At 38.8% G+C, this 22,918-nt stretch overlaps 1 protein-coding gene across 1 annotated transcript in view; it reads left to right on the plus strand.

Annotated features, from left to right (window-relative positions):
• The window catches only part of DGKI (diacylglycerol kinase iota), a 569,495-nt gene that overhangs the window by 221,187 nt on the left and 325,390 nt on the right, over positions 1-22,918 (plus strand). The window contains 2 exon segments of the mRNA XM_036761364.1: positions 652-726; positions 3,994-4,050. Coding sequence (XP_036617259.1) covers positions 652-726; positions 3,994-4,050 — 132 coding nt within the window.

Consider the following 22,918-nt stretch of genomic DNA (forward strand, 5'->3'; position numbering starts at 1 on the left):
CTTTATATCCCCAATATTTAGCACAGTGTCTGGCACATAGTAGGTTCTTGATTAATGTTCATTCATTGATTTTGGAGAATAAAGTTATTTTTTCATAAGCATATTACTTATGTTCATATTTAATGTTCTTGTTATTTTTAAATGGATTAATATTTTAAGTTTCTATAAATATCAGTAGATATTTAAATATCTATAAATATATACTATAAATATAGTACTATAAATATCAATAGACATAAATGATCTAAAAAATCTCTTTAGGGTCCTCGATGATTTTTAAGTGTGTAGAGGGGTCCCCAAACCAAAGGGGTTGAGAACCTCTGACCATGGGACATTGAACCTTGGAGCACTTGAGGCATTTCACAGATGCTATACTGAGTGGATAGAGCTTGCAGATCCAGAAGGCCTAAGGAGTTTGATCTTCGGTGGAGTAGTTACATTCTCAGTTCATATATGTAAGGAATTTCTTAGTTGCTGTCCCAGTCTATAACATTTGTTTGTTGATATGCAGAACCATTTATTTTTATCAATGTAAGTAGTTGGGTTATTAGGGAATTTTATTGTTGTTCTTGTTGATATAAACATTCTTTAATCCATTGAAACTTGAATCACAGACTTTCACTAACTTCTCTTTTAAATTAAATGTTGTAGAAATCAGCTCTCAGGAGGAAGTGTGCAGTCTGTAAAATTGTGGTCCACACAGCCTGTATGGAGCAGCTAGAAAAGGTAAGAGCGCGCCCCCTGCTGCACAGCCTCCTATAGTTCATGCATTCCATCTTCCAAAAGCCAGTTCTCTATGCCTTTTATGTATCCCATCTCATTTCAAGGAGTTCCAAAGGTTTCTGCCAAGTATAAAAACCAAGGGAAAGAAGCTCTATTATGTTGAAACTATAAAAACAACCCAAAACATGTACACCTTTAATTTTGTCTACCTTATTCTTTAGTTAACTGCTGGGTTGTGGAAAACCTTCCACTTTGGTTCACTTTGATCGACAGCCATTGGTGCAAAGTTAATAATATTCTATTCATTTGGTCTGTAGAGCTACTGTGAAAAAAGGCAATTTACCCACCCATATTGCTTTTGTCCTCTGCATGTGGCTGTTGATAGCTGCTTTTCTATTGCTGAAAGAAACTACTGTAGTTCTGAATTGCTTAAAACTATTTGGGAAGCTTTAAGAGATAGATAGACAGACAAAGAGACAGACAGATAGATATAGAAATAGACAGAGAGTGAGAACGAGAGAGAGAGAGAGAGAGAGAGAGAGAGAGAGAGAGAGAGAGGCCTCTAGTTCCTTACATTTTTATGTACCTTGTAACTATTTCTGTAACCCCATTAGTCCAATGATTCTGCATACAATCCTCACTAGAGGTGGTCAATAAGAACAGAAATAGGTCTTATGAACACTAGGTCTTTTCCTTGCCTTACACTTTTCCTTGCACCTATTCTCATTTCCCTCTGAGTTTTTCTGTGAAACACAGAAAAATAGGGGGAAAAACAAACCCTTTCATAAGCCATTAAAACCAGGATCCAGATCTTTCTAATCAGGCTCCCCTTTGGGAGCACTTGGATTTTCCTGGGGAGGGAGGAGGGGAGAAGGCTAGGGGAAGAAGGAGAAACACACACACACACACACACACACACACACACACACACACACACACAGACAGCCAATTATTAGGTCTAAGACCTGCCTTTGCACTTTGTTTATATGACCACCATATGAACTTGGGGGTGGGGTAGCTAGTGCAGTGGATGGTGGCTGTGGATAGAGCAGTGGATGGTGCAGTGGATAGAGCACTGGCCCTGGAGTCAGAAAGAAGGACCTGAGTTCGAATGTGACCTCAGACACGTCTATCTGTGTGAACCTGGGCAAGTCAGTTAACCCTGTTTGCCTCAGTTTCCTCATCAGTAAAATGAGCTGGGGAAGGAAATGGCAAACCATTCCAGTATCTTTGCCAAGAAAACCCCAGATGAGGTCACAGAGAGTCAGACATGACTGAACAGCAACAACAAACTTGGGGGTGGAGATTGCATCTCAAATGCTTAACTGGGAAAATTTGGATTCTACACTGCCCTCTTTACTGCTCTGTGTAGGAGGAAGGAAAGCTCTGCAAAGAAGAAAGAGCCTCTCTGTAATATTTCTTTTTCCCCTGTTTCCCTGTCCTGTGATCACCATCCTTCTCACTGTCCATGTTCTCTCTCATTTTGTTCCTCTTTCCCCAGCTCACTTACTTTTCTAATATAGCTGCACCTTCCTTTAGATACCTTTAAAACACCCTGTAGACTGAATTTTTGTAAGCCTCAATCTAGATTTTTTTCATTGGCTTCTATTTTCCTTTCAGTGATGCTATGTAGGTTTCTAATTGGGTTTCTAATTGGCAACGGCTCCTAACACTTACTTAGTAAGAGTCAGAGGAACTGGGTTCAATTCCTGGCTTTGCTACTTACTGTTATGTGATCTTGGGCCAGTAACTTAACCTCTTTCAGTTTCCTCATTTTTAAAATGAAGGGATTAGACTAGATAATTTATAAAATCCCTTCTAGTTTTCTATGCATACATTCTATGCATATGTCCTATGATTTTCTTCCTCCTTCCCTCTCTGTTGCCTTAATACCATCCCCATCCTCCTATACCTTCCTCTCAAGTACCAGTGATCTGTAAACAAACACTTTAAAACACTTGACATTTTTATTTTTTATTATTTTTTTAGCCCATATCTTTCCACCTTTTCCATAAGAATGGCAATAGATACTTTATCAAAGGCTTTGTCAAAGTCTAGATGAAATGTATCTATAATATTTCCTCAAGAATGACAAGAGATACTTTATCAAAGGCTTTGTCAAAGTCTAGATAAAATGTATCTATAATATTTCCTGCATATACTTGTTTAGTAACTATCAAAAAAGGAAATTAAAACATTAAGGAAATTTAAATTTAAAGAAACACTGTGGTGAATCCTTTAATAAAGGAAAAATTCACTTTTCTGAGCGTCAATTACCTCACCTATAAAATAAGGGAATTGGGCTGAGTGCTCTATAACATTTCTTCCAGCTCTAAATCTCTGATTCCAGGAGCCTTTTGCATTGTGAATCACTGCTTTGTAAATTTTCAACTTCCTAAGTGCCAACTTTCAGTTTGTTAAAACCGGAGCCTAGCTTTGAGTCACTTCAGTCCCTGAAAGGTCACTGCTCTGCCTCTTAATAACCTCCAATTGGTTATCTCTTTCCTCTGCCACTTACTAGCAGTGTGATCTTGGACAGATGACTCACCAAGCCTCAGTTTCCTCCTCAGCAAAATGGGAATAAGAATGCCTGCTCTGCTCACTTTACAAGCTTGTGATGAGGATCAACTCAGATGATGGATCTGTGAATGTTTTATAAAGTCATGTTGCTATTATTATGATGATTTCCAGGGGGGGATAGGACAGAATAGTGTCACCTTTCAGTAAAATGACTCATTTGAGATATGCTTATCCTCAGATACGGGCATTTCATAATGACAAAAGCAGTTACTCCCTCAGGGGTTAATACCTAGCACAAGTCACTTCAGTTCTCACACCACTTCCATTTACAGCCTAGAAGATGAGAGGGTTGGATCAGAATCAGGGGTTCTTATCCTTTTGGGGTCACAGGCTCCTTTGGCAGTCTGCCAAAGCTTATGGCCCCACTTCTCAAAATCATTATTTGCTGCCTACATTCATAATTGAATAGAATGCTACATTTCAGGTAGAGGTTAGTAGAAATAAAAATTGTTTTCCCATCCAAGTTCCTGGACTCCCTGCCATCTATCTATAGGCCCTGCAGACCACAGGTTAAGATCCCCTTGATCTAGGTGATCTCCAGTATCCCTCTAAAACTCTTTGATCAATCCTAATGGTCTCATTTACTGTGCATTCTCAATATTGGCCAATGTTGGTTCCCTTCCAGTTCTGTATTTAGACTTGCCTATACTTCTCCCTAATGTTTCTTTCTGTGTGTCTTTTGATTGGCAGATTAACTTCAGATGCAAACCAACTTTCCGAGAAGGAGGCTCAAGATCTCCTAGAGAAGTGAGTAGCCCAAGAGTACAGTCTTAAGCCTTGCTTCCTATCCCTTGACGATTCACTTGTTTTAGAGGTAAACACGTCTCTGATGCTCCTCATGACTGAAAGAACCAATTCGTCCTTTTCCCGTTCATGGTCCTCAGTGGAGTTCATCATCTTTTGCTAGTGTGCCTGGCATGCCTTCTGGAACATGTAGGTGTTCTCCCTGAAGGCCAGCATGGGGCAAGTCAATTCTTACTGAACCTCTAAGTAGGGTGGAAGAAGAAGAAGCAAAGCAATATTTCAGGACATCGGGTGATTTTACTTCCATTTCTCATTTTGGAGAAGGTGCAAGATGCTCTCTCTCCCCAACTCTCCTTTCCTTCCTGCCCTAATTATCTCTCTTCTTTCCCCCCCTTCATCTCAAAGTGGTGGATGGATGACAGAGTAAGTGGTGCCTTCTTTCCTTGCTCTTCCCCCCACCAAACACCTCAAGTTCAAGGAGAAGGAAAATAAGGAATTCTCACCAATTACAGAATGAATTTAATAAATGTTGGTTTAATCACAGCAAAACTCTAAACCAAACATGCCTAAATCTCTTTGAAATGCAGACACTAAGTCCATACAGTGCTGGACCCGGAGTCAGGAAGACCAGAGCTCAAATAACTACCTGAGACACTGATTAGCTTTGTGGCTCTAGGCAAGTTACTTAGAATCTCCCTGCTTCAATTACCTCATCTGCGAAATGGGGATAAGAGGAGCCACCTGCCTCACAAAGTTGTTGTGAGGATAAAATGAAATAAAACGGGATAAAATCTGTAAAACACTTTGCATGCTTTAAGGAACTATATAAATGCCAGCTGGCTTCATCACCATTATCATATATTTATCTGTGTTTCCTCAGTAGATCTCAGTTTGCAAATTCAGCCCCTGGTAGCTATGTCCTCTTAGATGTACTTTCCTTGGAGACAGATTTTTCTGGTCTTCAGGGTGCCTGTGATATTTTAGCCATGATCTTGGGCAAGTCGCATAACCTCTCTGGGCCTCAATTACCCAGAGGCAGCTAGATAATGATGTGGGTAGAAGGCTTAGTGTCAGATAGACAAATTCAAATCTTCCTTTAGAGATTTGCTAGCTCTGTTACTTTGGGCAAATCACATAATTTCTCAGGGCTTCAGTTGCCAAATGTGGTTTATGCAGCATAGTGGAAAGAATGCTGGTCTTGGAGTCAGAAAGACCTGAATTCAAATTCTGTCTAGCTGTGTGACTTGAGGCAGGTCACTTCTCTCTCATTCTCCTTTTTGTCGTTTATAAAATGAGAGTGTTTGACTCAAAAGCCTCTAAGGTCTCTTCCAGCTCTGAATCTATAATCTTAAGAATATTAAGCTTATCCTACAAGTGTGGCTTATGTGAGATAGAAATATATATTATTTTTATTATAATTATTTTCATTTTTAGCCTCCAAAAATAGCATTCAGCCAGGCCAAGATTCTGCAATTGTCTGTGGTCTCATTGATGTGGATACTTTCTCTCATCTTAGGATCACAACCCCTCCACACTTTCTCATCCCATGCAATGTTTGTCTGTTCCCTCATGTAAATTTTCTACCCAGAGTCTTCCTGAGTGCTTAGGGTCTTCCTCTTCATCTCCACTGGAGATACCAGTGGAGTACACAGGCCATCCATTGCTTATCTCCCCTTGGATATTTTCCTCACCTGGGTAGTTCTACGCATTGGTCGCTGGACAAGGATTTCACATTTAGAGTACCTACAGTTGTTAATCAAAAAGTGCCTGATTTATATTACCTTCTGTTGCTTTTCTGCAACTTTTTCTCCCCTCCCTACAGCATTAGGAAGCTACCCAGGATAGAGGGGCATTTGTGTTTGTCTTTGAGTTTTGGTTTGCCATTCATCAACTGGCTAGGCAGTGAGCCTGTCTGCCATACTTAGACTGGTCTATGGAAAGTAAATGTGGTCTGTTGCTAGCCTTTCTAGAACGGTAAAATCTGTCAGGGCAAGGATCCTGATTCTATAGTCTTTGAGAACACAGCATCACCTTCATGCTATGGGGAGGCAAGAGTAAGACATTTTAGAGAAGTCGTTGCATAGATTGGGATTAAGCAAAGCAAAACAAAACAAACCCAAACCCTTCATACAGTTTGGTTCTTTTGTCAATAATGTTTATTTTTTTAATTTAATCTTTTCTTTAATCCTTCCATTTTATAAAAAGAAAGATCCTTAGCTCCTCCTGTCATATTCAATTTGACACTGAAATTCTTCAACTCGTTCATTGCTCATTGATATGATTTCACTTGGCTTCAAAGCTCCCAGAGCTTTTTACACCTGGAATCTGTGACTTGTTTCTTAGTCCCCCAGTCTCTTAGCTAGTTTAGGGAGACCTACAAAGTCAGAAAGACAGGCCACTCATTCAAGCACTGCTCTTTCTTCTCCTCCACGTGGGCAGAAGTAGAGAGAGTAATCACAGTTACCCAGATATATCTCTCCATTGACATACTGGAAAGAAGGCAACATGCTTACAGTGGAAACAGCTTTGGCTCTGGAGGGCCTGAGTTGTCACACTTCTGACATCTAACCTGTGTATGACCTTTTGCAAGTTATTAAATTCCAACAAACCTCAGTTTCCTCACATGTAAAATGAGAGTGTTGGGCTAGCTGGTCTCTGAGGTTCTTTTCAATACTGGATCTATAAGTCAAGACCTTATATAGCTCTCCCAGCTCTCATTCCTTCATTTCTAGTCTTTTATAGCTTTAAAATTCTATGCCTTTTCCCAATCAAAAGGAGTAATTTTTTACTTTCTTCTTAAGAAAGAAAATCACCTCTACTCCATAACTACTTCCTGGTAGGTTGCTGACCTTGAATTAAGTGCTATAATAGGGTTTGCAGAATAGATGCTTTTGTGCTAATTCCCTTAACTCCAATGCAGTATCAAATACAAACTTGTTTCTGATCCAAGTGCTTTCTGAAAGAGCTTCTCCAGAACATTATGTTTTAAAAAGAATATTTTAAAAGGAAATGTAATAAGGTTTTAAAACATAAATTTAAAGTTTATCTTATCACAGTTGGAAAGAACTGGATGAGGTTAACCAATCCAGTAGTAGCTCTGGACTCTTTAGTACTTCACGGCAAAAACTAGAGCATGTAAGTGAAAGAGGAAGTGAGAATAAGTGTTCAAATCTAGTCAACTTTTGGTTTTGGGGATTTAGAAGTAAAGCAAAATCTTTTAAGCCTAGGCTTTGTCTTGTGGAAAGTAGAATCTACTATTTTGAAGGAATAAAGAATTGATGTATTACTTTAGTTTCTCAAAGGATAATTATTTGTGATAAGATGGAACTGAGATGACCACTAATGTCAAGATTTGATTTCCCTTTAAAGTTGCTGTGAAACTTGGGTCTGGGTTAAAGTCTAAGACCTGTATGACAGTATTAGAGACACATTTTCTGAACTGATTTTTTAAGGTTATAAATATCTGTAGCTTCATAAAATAAAATTGGGGAAAGTTGTACAAGATTTGGCGATGTAACTCCTTCTACCATCCCTCTCCATTAAAAAAAGAAGAGAGGAGACTGGAGAGGAGCGGGGGGGGGGGGAGGAAAGGGAAAGAAAGGGAGGAGGAGGGGAGGAGAGGGGAAGGGAGAGAGAGAGAGAGAGGAATAAGGAGAAGAAAAAGAGGAGGATGAGACTTCTCTTTTTATTCCAATCCCTGGCTTCAACTGAGGCAAAATCTGGGATACAAATGCCATAATATTCTCCATCACTCAACTCAGTAAATCATACTGTTTGAAAGTCATACTTTGAGAATCAGGGCTTTAAAACATAAATAAAGTAACTGAAGTAATGGGAAGAGAAGTAAGGTTATTATGCCCATACACGATAAATACAACTTTGTAAATAAAAAGAATGATATTTTGGTAGAACTATCAATTAATCTCCCAGGCAACAACAGTAGCAACAAAACCCAGTTAGATACAGAAAAAAAGGAGTTTAGGAGAGGTCACAGGAATAAATGGAGCAATTTTGTCACTACTGAATTAAAGTTAAACGTGTACATCTTTTGTTTTTACCAGTGTATGGAAAAGGGAAATTACATTTATGGTTACATTTCAAATTTCCATAGTCACTGTGAAAAGAAAAAAAAATCTTTCACAGAGACAAAAAAAAAATCCCGGAAACAAAACTGAACACTATAGATTTTAAATCCTGATTCTAGCTATGCAAACTAATGCTCATCACCCCAATCTCTGAATTTCTATCTCAAAATATCAATTCTGTTATTAATTACATGACCTCATACAGTGATACTGAAAATAGTTCATTTACTACAGAAATATAAGGTACCTAAAGGATAAAACTCAAGCCAAACAACTCCTACCAAGGATGTTCCAGAGTGAAACCTCCCACCCCCATAGTTCGTGGGGTGGGTGGGAGGGGAGATGCCTTGCATCTGTGTGTTCCTCCTCTAATGAGCCACTCTGCATTATGAGTGCCCCCTAAATTGATTCTCCATAACTATCAAGGGACCAGAAAGGGTGTAGGGACTTGCCTGGAGGATGAATGCTGAAGTCTCGCCACCTGGGACCTGTAGTGTGTATCAATCCTGGATCAGTGAAACCTCAGGGGATTGTAACAAACTCAAATAGTGTGAGAATGCGCTGGCTATCTCAGTACATACTGTGCATGATGGCAGAAGCCTTAACTGTTTCACGTGGCTGGCTTAAATGGTGACCTCCCCATTTCCAGGCACCTGCATCTCTGCCTTATTGCTGCTTCTTTTTCTGTTGGTCAGTTTGGCTCCACATGGACTAGAAATGGTGGCCATAATCTTTTCCCAAATGCTGGTATCCTCTTTTTGAAACACACATTCTCAGAAGGACATCCTTATCCCACACACTTGCATCAAGCTGAGAGTATTTAATCCCCAAAAGAACTGAGGGACAGTGGAATGAGTATTGGACTTGGAGTCAAGTTCAGGGTTCAAATCCTAGGTCTGCTACTTACTACCTATTGTGTCTAACCTCCTATTTTTTCTGGGCTTCAGTGTCCTCATCTGTAAAAGGAGGAGCTTAGATTGCATGGCTTGTAAAATCCCTTTAAGCTCTTAATTGATGATCCTTGGAATCATTGATATGTTTCAAAGAAGCTGCTTACATCACTTTTATTTTCTATTTTATTTTCTCGTTTTCTTTTGTTATTATTTGCATATTTGCATATACATGTTTTTCAAAGGAATTTGAAAATTATTTAGAATAAAATCAAATGATATCTAAGGATATACCATGCCTTTATCATTCCCCTGATCTGTCAGTATATTAACTGGACAAAAAGGAATGAAGTTAGTCTAAATGTTCTTCCTGTTATACTGGTCCTGCTTGCAGCCCAATCCTCACAGTCATTCTCCAGGGAAGTAATGCTTGTTGAGAAGGGCCAGCCATCCCCACCAACTGCCGCCTCCAGCCTAGCTGAAGCAGCAAGAAACTCTGAGGAAGTCAAATGACCACCACCCTTTCGACCACCATCTGTCCTCACAGCTCAATAGAGATGGAACTTTGGAAACAGCAGTGTTTCCTGCCCAGGACCATAGCCATCATTCTGCAAAGCAGCCTCTGTGGAGATGCAGCCTGGCACCTGCCTCTGCTGGTGCAACAGCCCCAGCTGCTTGGTCTTGCCACCAAAGCCCTTGGCACTGTCAAATGGTTGAACATTAGAAAGTGATATGATTTGGAGATGACATTGGCCATGTACTTTGCTGTTGTGCCCTAAGGACCATGAAACCTTCCCATCTGAAACAGCTGAAGCCTGCCTATTTGTGTTGGCTCTCCCCTTGGACCTGGAACTCCTTGAGAGCAGGGACTGTCTAATTTTTCTATGTATCCCCAGGGCTTAGTACAATGTTTTGCATATAATAAACATTTAATAAATTTTTCATTCATTCATTCTTGATTATATTCTTGCTTTTAGTGAATGCTATTTTCCTTTCTATGGCTCACTAATCATAGCTTTAATGTGTTCTAGATGCTCGCGAGAAATTGAAATCACTAACTGGTATACCGTTTTCCTATTCTACTCTTTTCCCTTTTGTGCCTATTGGTGCCACTCTGATGCTTAATATTTTGAATTTACTGATTTACTTTACCATCTTTAGTTGATCTTTATTATCTACATTCTATGCTAGAACTGGACGTTTGACTCACATCTTAAACTCAACATGTACAAAACTGAACTCATTTTCTTTCCCACCAAACTCTCCTTTCTTCTTAGATTTTCCATTACTATCAAGTGCCTCACCACCCCTTTAGTCATCCAGGCTCACAATCTACGCATCATCCTCAATTTCTCACTCTCTCTTACCACTTACCATAGGCAATCTCTTGTGAGGGTCTGTTGGCTGTAACATCTCTTGCATGTGGTTCTTTCTGTCCTTTGACACACCACAACCTCCTCATCTTCAAGTCTAGACTATTAAAATAGCCTGCTAGTTAATCTCCCTAGCACAAATCTATCCTCTACTAAGCTGTCAAAGTGGTCTTCCTAAAGTACATGTCTGACCATGTCACCCTGCTAACTCAGTAAAATCCAATGACTCCCTATCACCTCCAGGATAAAATATAACATCCTGTGTTAATAGCTCATTCCATCCCCACATTTCTAGTCTTCTTTTACCTTGTACCCCTCCATGTACTCTTTGATCCAGTGACACTGGCTTCCATGTTGCTCTCAAATAAAACACTCCATCTCCTGACTCTGGGCATTTTCATTGTCAGTTCCCCCATGCCTGGAATGTTCTTCCCCCTCATTTCTGCTTCCTGGCTTCCCTGGCTTCCTTCAAGTTCAGCTGAAACACCATTTTCTATGGGAATTCCCCTGCATGCTAGGAATTTCCTTCTGTTGATCATTTCCTATTAATCTTGTAAATTGCTTGTTTGTGCATAGATTTTTACATGTCTCCTCCAGTAGACTGAGATTCAAGGCCTGTCTTTTGTCTTTCTATTTACTCCTAGAACTTAGCACAGTGCCTGACATGTAATAGGTACTTAATATGTTCCTCAACTGATTGACTGACTGATACACACACATACACACACAAGTACATGTGAACGCGAACACATGTATATTTGAGACCATGGATTTTACTATTGTCCTTTGAGGAGTCTTGTCTCTTGTGAGTTATTGGTTCTTTTCACAAATGTTCATCTTGTAGATTGTGTGGGCAGTTTTCTTCCCCTTCCATTTTTGGTGGAAAGCTCCCTTGATCAGAGTTCCTCCTGTGCAAGCAAATATATTTGCAGTTGCCCCCTGTTGGATGTACTCTATCACTGGCCAAGAGTCCAGTGTTTCCATATATTCAAATCATTTTTTTCCAACACTATCTTCTTAACCAGCTTTTTGTTTCCTCATAGTGCCCTTCTTTTTTGACTTGGTTACCTTCAGTGGTGGTAGGAATCAAAATACTTTTGTGCGCCTTTGCGGTCTTAAATGTATTGTACAGACTATCATAATTCCTGTAAATACTTTCTAAGTTCCTTCCAGTAGTATTTTCCTGCTGGAATCATTGTAATAATACTACAGTTTAATTTTTAGTTAGAGACTACAATGATAAAGCACTTAGTGGCGATGAATTTCAGAGTCTAGAGTCAGTCACATTCTTGCGGCCTGTCTTTGCCAAAGCTGACCTTCCCCAAACTCATCAACCACTGCTCCTTGATGCAAATATTTATGCTTTCATCGTGCATTGGGAGACACTCTTTGTTAAGCACCTTTCTAGTTCCTAGTATTTTCCGGTTCCTAGTGGAGAGTCTGCTTCCTAGGATTTCAAGTGTGTTATTGTATTTCAGGTACACTACCATACTCGTGATATCTTGAACGTGGGATCAATTGAGTAAGATGCAAGGAAGTCCACATCTTTCTGAAGTATCCAGTATCTAAGTGGAAATAAGAGCAATGTGAAATTGAAACTTTAAGTCTCACCTTCTTAGGATAATGCTGATATCTACCTTGCTCTCTCCTCAGGTTAATCTATTTGCAATTCATGATGAGCCTGCTCTAAAAATAATGTAAGGATTTATTGAGATTATGCAATGTTCTACCACATTTTCTTCCACAAAAGGCAACTATTCCTGAGCCTTTTTATCACTTGTTAAAAGATGGCACTGAATTTAGAAACAGAAACCTATTTTCTGTAATCGCCTTCATTGTCTTCTGAGTATGTTTATGGTGAGCGTAAATTGCTTCGTTTCACTGATATTTGTCTTATTGGTGAAGTCATTAAAGTGCTCATCTGCCTTGACATCTTAGTTTTTATAATTTGTATAGATCATAGAACGTTTAAAAAATAATTCTGTCCCTTGTGTCCTCAAATATACAGTGCCTTGAGTAGGTACCTAATAAATGTTTATTGAATTAAACTGCTTAGTGCTTATGATTACACGCTTGACTACAAGTAGGGAAGAATAATATGGAAATATTATGAATAACATGGAAATAATATGGAGGATACAGAAATGAGGATGCCCTGAGTAATCCACCACTATAGATCCAATATGACATTGTGCCACAACTCCTGAAAGTTTTGATACTAAATGATCCCGTTGATCCACTTCTTCAGGCTACTCTAATTAGATCACTAGTCGAATCAGAATACTAGGTTGGTTCATGCCTTGAACTGTACTTGTGTGGGGCATCCAGAGGGGAAATTACCTAAGGAATGTGATCTGTTTAAAAAGCCATCAGCGTGAATCATCTTCCAAGAAAAGAAATGTTGTTTTTATTTCAGAAGACAGCCATCACATTATCTTGGCTCCATAAAATGCAGCACATCTGGGAATTGTTCTTATGAAAACATTGGCCACAAGTTCTGTGTCTAATATCTTGGAATTTATTCAGATATTTAAAAGTCTGAAACGAAGTGTAGCACATACCGGACTATTTGGCATAGCTCACAAATGACACCTGATTTTTTCTGGGAAGTGACCAAGAAACTTTGGTCATGATTCCATGTTGATTTTCCAGGATTGTTCCAGGAGTAGAACTTCTTGACGATGATGATGATGATGACAGTTTGCACTTAAAAGGTGCTTTGGGATTATATTTATTACTTCATTTGCTTCTTACGACAACCTTGGGGGGTGGATAGTACAATTGCTATTAGGATCTTTTTATAGATTAGGAACTGAGGCTTAGGGCTGTTAACTGGCTTTTCCAAGATCACTCAGCTAATAAATGATGGAGCCAGGACTTGATTCCAAGTTCTATGCTTCCAAATTCAGTGTTCTTTCCAATTTACCAGTGATTGTGGTCAATTCTTCAAAATGACTCATTTTATTCCTGGTTTCATCTCAAAACTTTGCTGTAACAATCATAGCTCATTGTCAGTTGTTTTCAGTCCAAGTAAGAGATGCTATCATTTCCAACAACAGCTTTGCATTTAAGGCCTTCCTCCACTAAACACAATAGCATTTTATGTCTTTATCATAGAAAGCTGGAAGGGACCTTTAGTCTAATCCCCTTATTTTACCATTGAGGAAACTGAGGCCAACAAAGTTAAATAAACCTCAGATTCTTTTTTGTATCATAATTATTTGTTTACTTGCATTTTTGTCCTTACTAGAAACTGTTAGGTTGGTGTTGGGGGAAAAAACCCCAACAACCCTGTCTTATGTGTCTTTAAGCACCTTTTATAACGTAGCAGTAGACACTGGACCTGGACCTTCAGATAGTAGGGGTAGACCCTGGCATAGGTAACTCCCTGGTAAGGAAACTCCCCCTAGCAATATAGATTAGCATTTTCCCCCAACTTATAGAGTCTTAAAAGGTTGCCTAAAGTGATTAAAATGACTCGCCCAGGTTAATGTAGCCATGATGTATCCAAGATGGGACTTGATCCCAGGTCTTCCTGGTGCTGGAGACCAACTCTGTAGACTCTATGCCATGCTGTCTTTCTTCATATAGTGGATACTCAATAACTGTTTGTTGAATGGATGAATTAATCAAAGTCGAGTTTAAGGAATTTGCATACAGGTACGTTATCTGAGTTATCTCTATCATGCCTAATTGAAGAACCTAAAAGAGTGGTACAGACTACTAAGAATGCCTTAAAAACAATTTTGAGCAGAGGCTGGCCATCAAAATCATATTCCTCATCAAAGTGTCACTGCTTTTTCAGCAATTGGCATGAGTCCTAACAAATTATTAATTTCAAGCTTTGCTTCAATTGCTACCATCTGAGAACTTAGACAAACAATAGCATATTTTGTTTTTTGCTGTTCCATCCATATCTATTCTCCCATTTTAAGCTACAAGACTTACTTTTGGTATTACCGTATGATTAAGCTACAAAAATATTCTTTCCATGGTCCTTGAAAACAGAAAAAGTATTAGAATCCTCTCCTTCATTGCTACCCTAGGTTGATTTTTTAGTTATCCTTTTGGAAAACTCATCAGAGTAAACAAACATATAATTCTTCTTTGGCCATTTTAGGTATAGAAATGATGAACTGGAAAGATTCTTGAATTTGGAGTCAGAGGACCTAGGTTAAAATCTTGGCTCTGCCATTTACTGCCTATGACTATAGACTAGTCATTTTATGTTTCTGGGTCTCTTTCTTCATCTGTAAAATGAGGGTATTGAACTGGACACCCTCAAGATTTCTAAACTTAAGATGTATGAACTTGGCATTTCTGTTCTTATAGTCTGTAGTAGAGCAGAGAAAGCTTTCCTAAAGAGCACCCTAGTAGTAGTATCCTTTCTAGAGTTTTTCTAGTAAAAGATTGTTAGCTACACACAGCCTTGGTTTCTTGTCTTGCAGAACTGCCTGTTTATATCTTTAGACCATCTCTCAGTTGGGGCGTGGCTTTTATGCTTGTAAATTTGAATCTATCCCTTACATATCTTGGAAATGACACTTTATCAGAGAAACTTGCAAAGATTTTTCCCAACCAATTATTTGCCTTTCAGTCTTAGTTTTATTGGATATGCATGAGCAAAAAAAACCCCTTTAAAATTGTAAATTAAAGCAATTCTGAGGATCTACCTTATACTCATAAGTTTGGTAGAGAGAGCAAAAAAGGCAAATGACAAATGTTGGAGGGGCTGTGGGAAAATAGGCACATTGATAAACTGTTGGTGAACCTCTGAAAGGATATAACCATTCTGGAAAGCAATTTTACACAAAATGTTACTAGATAATATATGCTCTTTCCTCCCATTATACCGTTGCTAGGCCTATGATCAAAATATATTTAAGAAAGAAGGAAAGGTCCTATACACACAAAACTATTTTATCAGCTCTTTTTGTAGTGGCAAAAACAACAACCACCACCACCAAATCTAGAAGCTAAGGGAATGCCCTTCAGTTGGGGAATGGTTGAACAAATTGTGGCATATGTATGTGACAGAATACTATAAGAAATATGGTTTAAGAAATGATGATTTCAAAGAGACATGGAAACTCTTGCATGTACTTATGTAGAGTGAAGTGAGCAGAACCAGAATAACAATTTATATTAGAACATCAGTGTTATAAAGTAAACAATTTTGATGATGCGTATAAACTAATAAAGAATGAAATGAATAGAACCAGGAGAGTAATTTATACAATACAACCAACATTGTAAAGACAAGCAACTTTAAGAACTATGATCAATACAATGATAATCTATGATTCCAAAGGACTTATGATAAAGTATGCTAGTCCCCTTTTGATGGAGAAGTGATGGATTTAGGGTACTTAATAAGATGTGTATATACCCACACACATGTGTGTATGTATCTGTGTGTGTGTGTGTGTGTGTGTGTATCTATAAATTTTTTTGAACGTGGCCAATAAGGGAATTTGTTTTGCTTGACTGTACTCATTTGTTGAAGGGAATTTGTTCTTATTCATTTTCTTTTTCCCCCAATGGGGTATGGGTTGAGAGGAAGACAAAACAGGTTTCTATTCATTAAAAAATAAAACCTTAATTATGAAAAAAAATAATTATTAGCTTAGAGAGAAAAAGTGTCATGTACTCCAGGCAAGGCTTTGGTATAATGTTCATATTTGCTTTCCTTTTGAGTTCCTTTTAGCATTAAAAAATATTTCTAATATATACTATAGTGATTTATGGTGTGAAGTTTGCCTAGATTAGATTTTACAGTAATCAGGAAATTATTAGGAGGCCTGCTTGTCTGTTGCCTTTTCACTGCTATCTAATGCAATTATGTGTCAATAGTAGCAAGAGGAAGAGAAGGCCTGAGTTAGATGAAAAGGCTGCAAGTCCAGAAAAATGCATAGATGTGAGTCTGACCTTATGCATAGGAGAGAAGGTTCTAACTCCAAGAAGTCAAAAGAAGTTGATTGAAAAGTGATGGAAAGGGTAAGTTTTAGTTTCATACAAGGGACAGATAAAGATCCAAAATAGAAGGAAAAGAACAGAAGGAGATCAGTTCCAGAATGTAGAGTGGGTTGTGGGAATCTATCAGTATAATTCAAAATACAAAAGGACAACTGGCATTTGAATGTTGCAGTGGAGTTTTTCTTGTTTGGGTTATTTAAAGATGAAGGATGATGTTAAATAATTTGTTTGAATGAGGGAACAGTAGATTTACAGTGTTTGGCCACTAACAGAATCTGGAAGTGATTTCTATGTTCCCATTGACTAGCCATCTGAAATATGATGTATTTGGTAATTATTCTAGCCTGTTGCAGTAATAGTCTTTTCCAGATGCACTCTCAGCTTCCAACACATATACTAGCAGTATAGTAGGGCTGTTGGTTTACAATGACCAAAATGCTACCATTAAAAATATTGTATTAAAACATTAATGTTGATCATCAAGATAAGAGGACTGGGGGCTGGGTTTGAAGTCAGGAAGACCTGGGTTTAAGTCTTGTTTCTGATATTTAATGGCTATGAGACCATAAGTTAAATCACTTACACTCTTTAGTGCCTAAAGCAATTCTCAAAAGCAACAAATTATAGGCAAATTGCCAATCTACATTGGTGGACAGAATTTCCATAGTAGGAGTGCCCCACATTGACAAGATTATTAGACCAGACTAAAAAAAGGGAAACTAAATACATACACATATACACTTATACATATGCACACACAAACACAACCAGCTTAGTATGTATATGTATATGTAAGTTAATCTCAACACATAAAGTACCATTACAGTTTTCCAGTAATAGCCTCTAAATCCCTATCAGGATTCTTATTTTTCTGTTTATATAGTCTTCTTTAATGTATATTTTGTTACGTTGTTTTTCCTCCACTTTGTATTCTTTCAAAAAGTTTTCCAGCTTTCTTTGCACTCCTCCTCCTTGTTGATCTTAATTGCTCTGTAGTATTCTATTACATTAATGTATGATGATTTATTTAATCATTCTTCTATGTTTGAATATTTATTTTGCTTTTTTAAAAGTTCTGTATAATGTCGCTATGAACATTGTTCAACAGATAATTTTGGGGATTGGTTTTGATAAAATTTTCAGGGAGCATTCCCCAATGTTGGAAGTATTGGATCAGAACAATAGTATTTTAAATGAAGCATATAGGATAGGAATTGTTAGTTAAACTTCTTTTTGTTGGTGAGGGGCCAATTTGTCCTTGAAACTTGAGAGATACGGACAAGACTCAGAACAGAGTTTTGAGAGAATGATTATGCTTGAAAAATGGGACCTAAGAATATAGAGAGGTTATGATGATAACTGTTTTCACATTAACAAGAGAAGCTGTTGCCCCCTAGAATGGTACAACTGTTCTGAAGTCCCAAAAGATTAAGATTTCAAATAGGTTCAACTAAGAACAGGAGCTCTGTGAGTTTGACCTAGGCAGAGTCATCAGTGGGGCAGCTGGGTCTTGGGCATTCACATTAAGAGGAAGCTAATAATCTTCACTCTTCTTTAGCAGCATAGAATAACTAAGGTTAGCACTTCATTAACAGGTAATAAGAACTCCCATCCCTGACTGCTGCACTGCAAATGAACTTCACCTTGCCCCTAGTGGAAAGCTTCTACTTATTCTGGGGTCTTCACCAATAGTAGCTGGTGTCTCAGGATTTCTTTTTCTCCATTTCCAATTGAATTTCTCTTTAAAGCTTGATCTGAGAAAGCTTTTTTGAGATGTTTGACCCAGGTAGGAAGACTGCTTATTATGCCTCTGGGCACAGATGTTGTTCAGTGTCAGAAATGTGCAGTCCCTCTGGATACATTCTTGTTCCAGACCAGACTTATGATTCCAGTGACTTAATAATAATAATAGTAGCCACCATTTATATAGGACTTACTAATTTTACAATTATTATCTCATTTGAGTCTCACAACAACACTGGGAGGCAGGTGCTATCATTACCCGTTTTTACACATGAGGAAATGTAGGCAAATAGGGGTGAAGTGACTTGTCCAGGCTCACACAGCTAGCAAGTGTCTGAGGTCACATTTTAACTTAGACCTTACTGACTCCTGGCCCAGTGCTTTACCCAGTGAGCCACCTAGCTGCTAGGAACTCTCAGTGAGTAATTTCTCTATCAAGGCAATTTATAATTGTCGTAAAGAGGTTAAGTGACAATGCTATAGCCAGTGACGGAGAGACAGGACTTGAAACCAGGTCTTCCCGACTTCAAGGTCCCCTCACTATCCACTCTATCATACTGACTCTGCTTATCAGAATGATTTCTCCCCTCTTTTTTGGCCCTTAATAAGAGACAGTATGATCCATAGTGGGAAAAACGGAAGGGCTGAACTTGGAGCACTCGGAGGCATGAACCCTGAGTGAAAATCCTGGATCTCTTTGGGCAGTGACTTCAAGGCACTGCTGTTTCTTGATCTGTAAAAGGAAGGGGTTGGATTCAGTGATTCCTTTCCAGCTGTCCAGAGTCACCAAGACCCAGATTTTTTTCTGAATATCCCTTCCTAAGAATCCTAGTGATACTTTCATCCAAATGTATCTAGCAGGGGGGGGGAACATGTGGCCTGGCCCAGGCCCTGGCTTGAGGACCTAGAGGGCCATATAGAGATTCGGGGCCACATATGGCCTTGAGGCCAAAGGTTCCCCACCCTGGTAGCCTTTCCAACTTCAGTGATCCCTTTCTATTGACTCCCACCCTTGTTATTTTCTAGCCAAATGATTTGGATTTTTAGGAAGTCAACATATTCATTTGTTGTATTAATTTGCATTTTTAAGTTTCTGTACTTCATGTTCTCATGGCGTACTATCATATAATAATCCTGTCACCATATTGAACATAGGCATCTGGCCATATTTGCACATCTCAAATATATCTACCTTTTCACTGGAATTTTTAGCAAGAGAATAGGTTTCTATATTCTGGACAAGCAGGGGGATGCACCCAATAATTGCTCAAGTTGCCCTCAGTATTATTTTTTTCATCATAACTTCTTTGGGGGGCTTGGAATCAAGAAAACTCATCTTCTCCAGTTCACATCTGGCCTCAGATACTTACTAGCTGTGTGACCCTGGGCAAGTCACTTCACCCTGTTTGCCTCAGTTTCCTCATCTTTAAAATGAACTGAAGTAGGAAATGGCAAACGTTTCCAGTATCTTTGCCAAGAAAACCCCAAATTGGATCACAAAGAGTCAGACATGATTGAAAAACACCTCAACAAAAACAACAAACCTCTTTGGGGCACAGGTAGGTGGGTAGTCTTTTCCCTGAAGTACTGAGAGTTATTTGACTTATTCTGTATATCATCTGGCACAGCTAGATGGCTCATTGGATGGATTGTTGGGTCTGGAGTCAGGAGCACCTGAGTTCAAATCTGTCCTCAGACACTTACTAGCTGTGTGGTCCTAGGCAAGTCACTTCACCCTGTTTGCCTCAGTTTCCTCATCTTTAAAATGAGCTGAAGGACATGGCAAACCATTCCAGTATCTTTGCCAAGAAAACCCCAAAGGGGGTCACAAAGAGTCAGTCACAACTGAAACAACTGAGCGTTAACAATTTCATGTATCCATTAAATAGCAATATAATAAAATTCGCTAAATAGTGAAAGAGGCCACTAGGTAGATAGAGTGCAGTGACTTCAGGAAGATCCAGCCTCAGTCACTTAGTAGTTGTAGGACTCTGGGCTAGTCACTTAACCTCTTGCTTGGCTTCCTATATCTAAAATTGGAATAACAATAGCACCTGTCCCTTATGGTTATTGTGAGGACAAATTGGGATAACGTTTGTAAAGTACTTTGCAAACCATAAAGCCCTTTGTAAACACTTGTTAGCTATTATTATTATTATTATTATTGTTATTATTATTATTGTTATTATTATTATTATTATTATATGACCCAAGGGAGATCATGTCAACTAAGTCTAAGTTTCCTCATCTGTGAGAAAATGAGACGCATTGGACTGGATCATTTCTAAAATCTCTTTCAGAGCTAAATTCTGTGATCCTTATCTCTCTGGATGTCATCTTAAAATTTTTTTCCTACATCCTTATTTTGGGCAGGAATGGAGCTTTCCGTAGTCAAATCCTATCAAGAGGAACATCAGACTGATTTTAGGGACCACTGTGCCCATTTGCAACCTTTTTTTTTTGGTAGACTTAATAAAAGTCCATGAGCTTTTGATCAGTAAATGGTTTGTTGAGGACTGAAGGAGATGTGAAATTTGCCTCTTGAAGGTGTCTGTTCTTATTAGAGGTATTTTCCTCATCAAGTACATCTCACATAATGTTATTAAAATCCTATTTAATTTCTGGGGGGAGCGTCATACCCTAGAAGATGCGCTGGATTTGGAGTCAGAGAGCTCTTCTGCTCTTTGTGGCATTGCTCCGGTAATTTAACTTTGCCAAGCTGAGGTTTCTCATTTGTAAAGTGGGGTAGGTCAGGGTGAGGTTTGAACCAGATGACCTCCCAGGACCATTGCCACTTGAAGTCTGTGATTCTACAATGTATTTGCTTACTTAGTCTAGTAGGGAGGAGAAGGTGGTTTGGGTCAGAGCTTACCAGAAACATTAGTTTGGGGTGTGTTTGCTCAGAAAATAGCACAGCAAAAAAAAATATTACTTTACTCAACTCTTCAGAGATTTTCCTTTTTTTTCCCATTATTTTTATTGGAAAAACAATCTAGGTTTCTCTGGCCAATTTCATATGGCTGTTACATTTTATGTGAAGATTTGTAGTGCCAAGGATTGGTTTCCTTTTCGTACTTTATCCTAACGGCTGGTATTGATACATGACATTAAGCTGTGTACTCCATAAGTAGGTTTCTATCTGAGGTGAGTCAAGCAACTTCTTTATTCTGGACCACAAAATCCTAGGATTAGAAGGGACCTTAAATATCATCTAGGTAAGTGTTTTTAAAGTGCTAGGTTGGGCCTCACCTCCCCCCTCTGTGTCACAGAAACTTTGAAAGAGCCTTTTCTTTTCATTTTCTGTACTCATTCTTTTTTCTTTCCTCCTTTTAGTAACATGAAAAAGTCTTGCTACCTGTGCCTGATAGTCTTTTCACAAGTATTTATTGAGCACCCACTATATGCCAGGTAGACACTGGGAATACAAAGTTAAGAATGACATTCCTGCCTTTGAGGAGCTTCCATTCTGTTGGGAGAGGCTGCATGTACATGTACACATTTCTACAAAGTATAAATTAAGTAGGCACTAGGTGATTGGGGGCAGGGAGGACACTTGAAACTGGAGAGTGATCAGGAAAGACCTCTTGTAGAAGGTGGCCCTTGATGTGAGTATTGAAAAAAAACTAGAGATTCCGAGAGTAGGAGGTAAGGAAGGAATACATGAAAGCATGAGGTATAGCCAGTACCAAGGCAGAAATCTAGGATACAGAGTGGCATCTATGGGGAATAGTAATCAGTAAGGCACTTCTAATCTCTGATCTCTTTTTCCCCTTCCCCCTTTTGTGTGTTATTTTGCCCTATTAGATTGTAAATTCCTTGAGGGCAGGGACTGTTTTTCTTTTTCTTAATTGTGTCCCCAGCTGTTTCAACAATTCAGCTAGCAGCTACTATGGCTGTGTAAAACCAACAACAACCAGCATACAGAATGCTGCAAGCCCAGATTCTTTTGATCTGCTCTACTAAGGAAAGCAACATTAAGGGCTTAACAATCTTACTTTAATCCAGCATACAAATATCATTCCCTTAGTTCAGGGGAAAAAGCCAGCACCCTAAGCTTCAGAGCAAACACAAACGATTACAAACATCAACAGACAGATCTTGCGTGATTCAAATCTCAGTGCATTGTTACCAGAGTTTAACAAAGTCCCAACATTGGGATTTTCTTCAAAGCCGGGGAGCTCATAACAATGGCTTGCCTAGAGTCACACACCACTCCTGCTGTGGCTCAGAGCTCCAAAAAAAGAAAGCCAACCTCTGGTTTCATATATCTTGTTCAGGTTCAAAGGTGAATCACAAATGTGACTTACCCACATGACCTAAAATCATCTCAAAAATGTGACTTAAACCCATGTGGTCTAAAAGCCTCTGATGTCACAAGCATGTCACTCAAACCCATGTAAGCTGGGCTTTCCCTTGAGGCAAGGAGGTCATAAAAGACTTCTAATTTAATCAAGGAAACAGGCCAAACTCTTCAAGGGCACTTGGTTGAATAAGTGCTAAGAGCCCATTTTGATAAGTGAATGACATTTGTATGCTGGATTAAAGTAAGATTGTTAACTCCTTAACATTGCTTTCCTTAGTAAAGCAGATCAAAAGAACCTGGACTTGCAGCATTCTGTGTGCTGGTTGTTGTTGGTTTTACACAGCCACAGTAGCTGCTAGCTGAATTATTGAAACACCAGTACTGAGCACTGTGTCTACCACATAAGCGCTTAATAAACTTTTATTGGATTTGAGGGATTACAGATCCCTCTAATTTGTCCCTACGTATGACCACTCTACTATCTTTGCCAAGAAAACCCCA

Source organism: Trichosurus vulpecula, chromosome 5 (assembly GCF_011100635.1).
Source record: "Trichosurus vulpecula isolate mTriVul1 chromosome 5, mTriVul1.pri, whole genome shotgun sequence".
Taxonomy (NCBI): Eukaryota; Metazoa; Chordata; class Mammalia; order Diprotodontia; family Phalangeridae; genus Trichosurus; species Trichosurus vulpecula.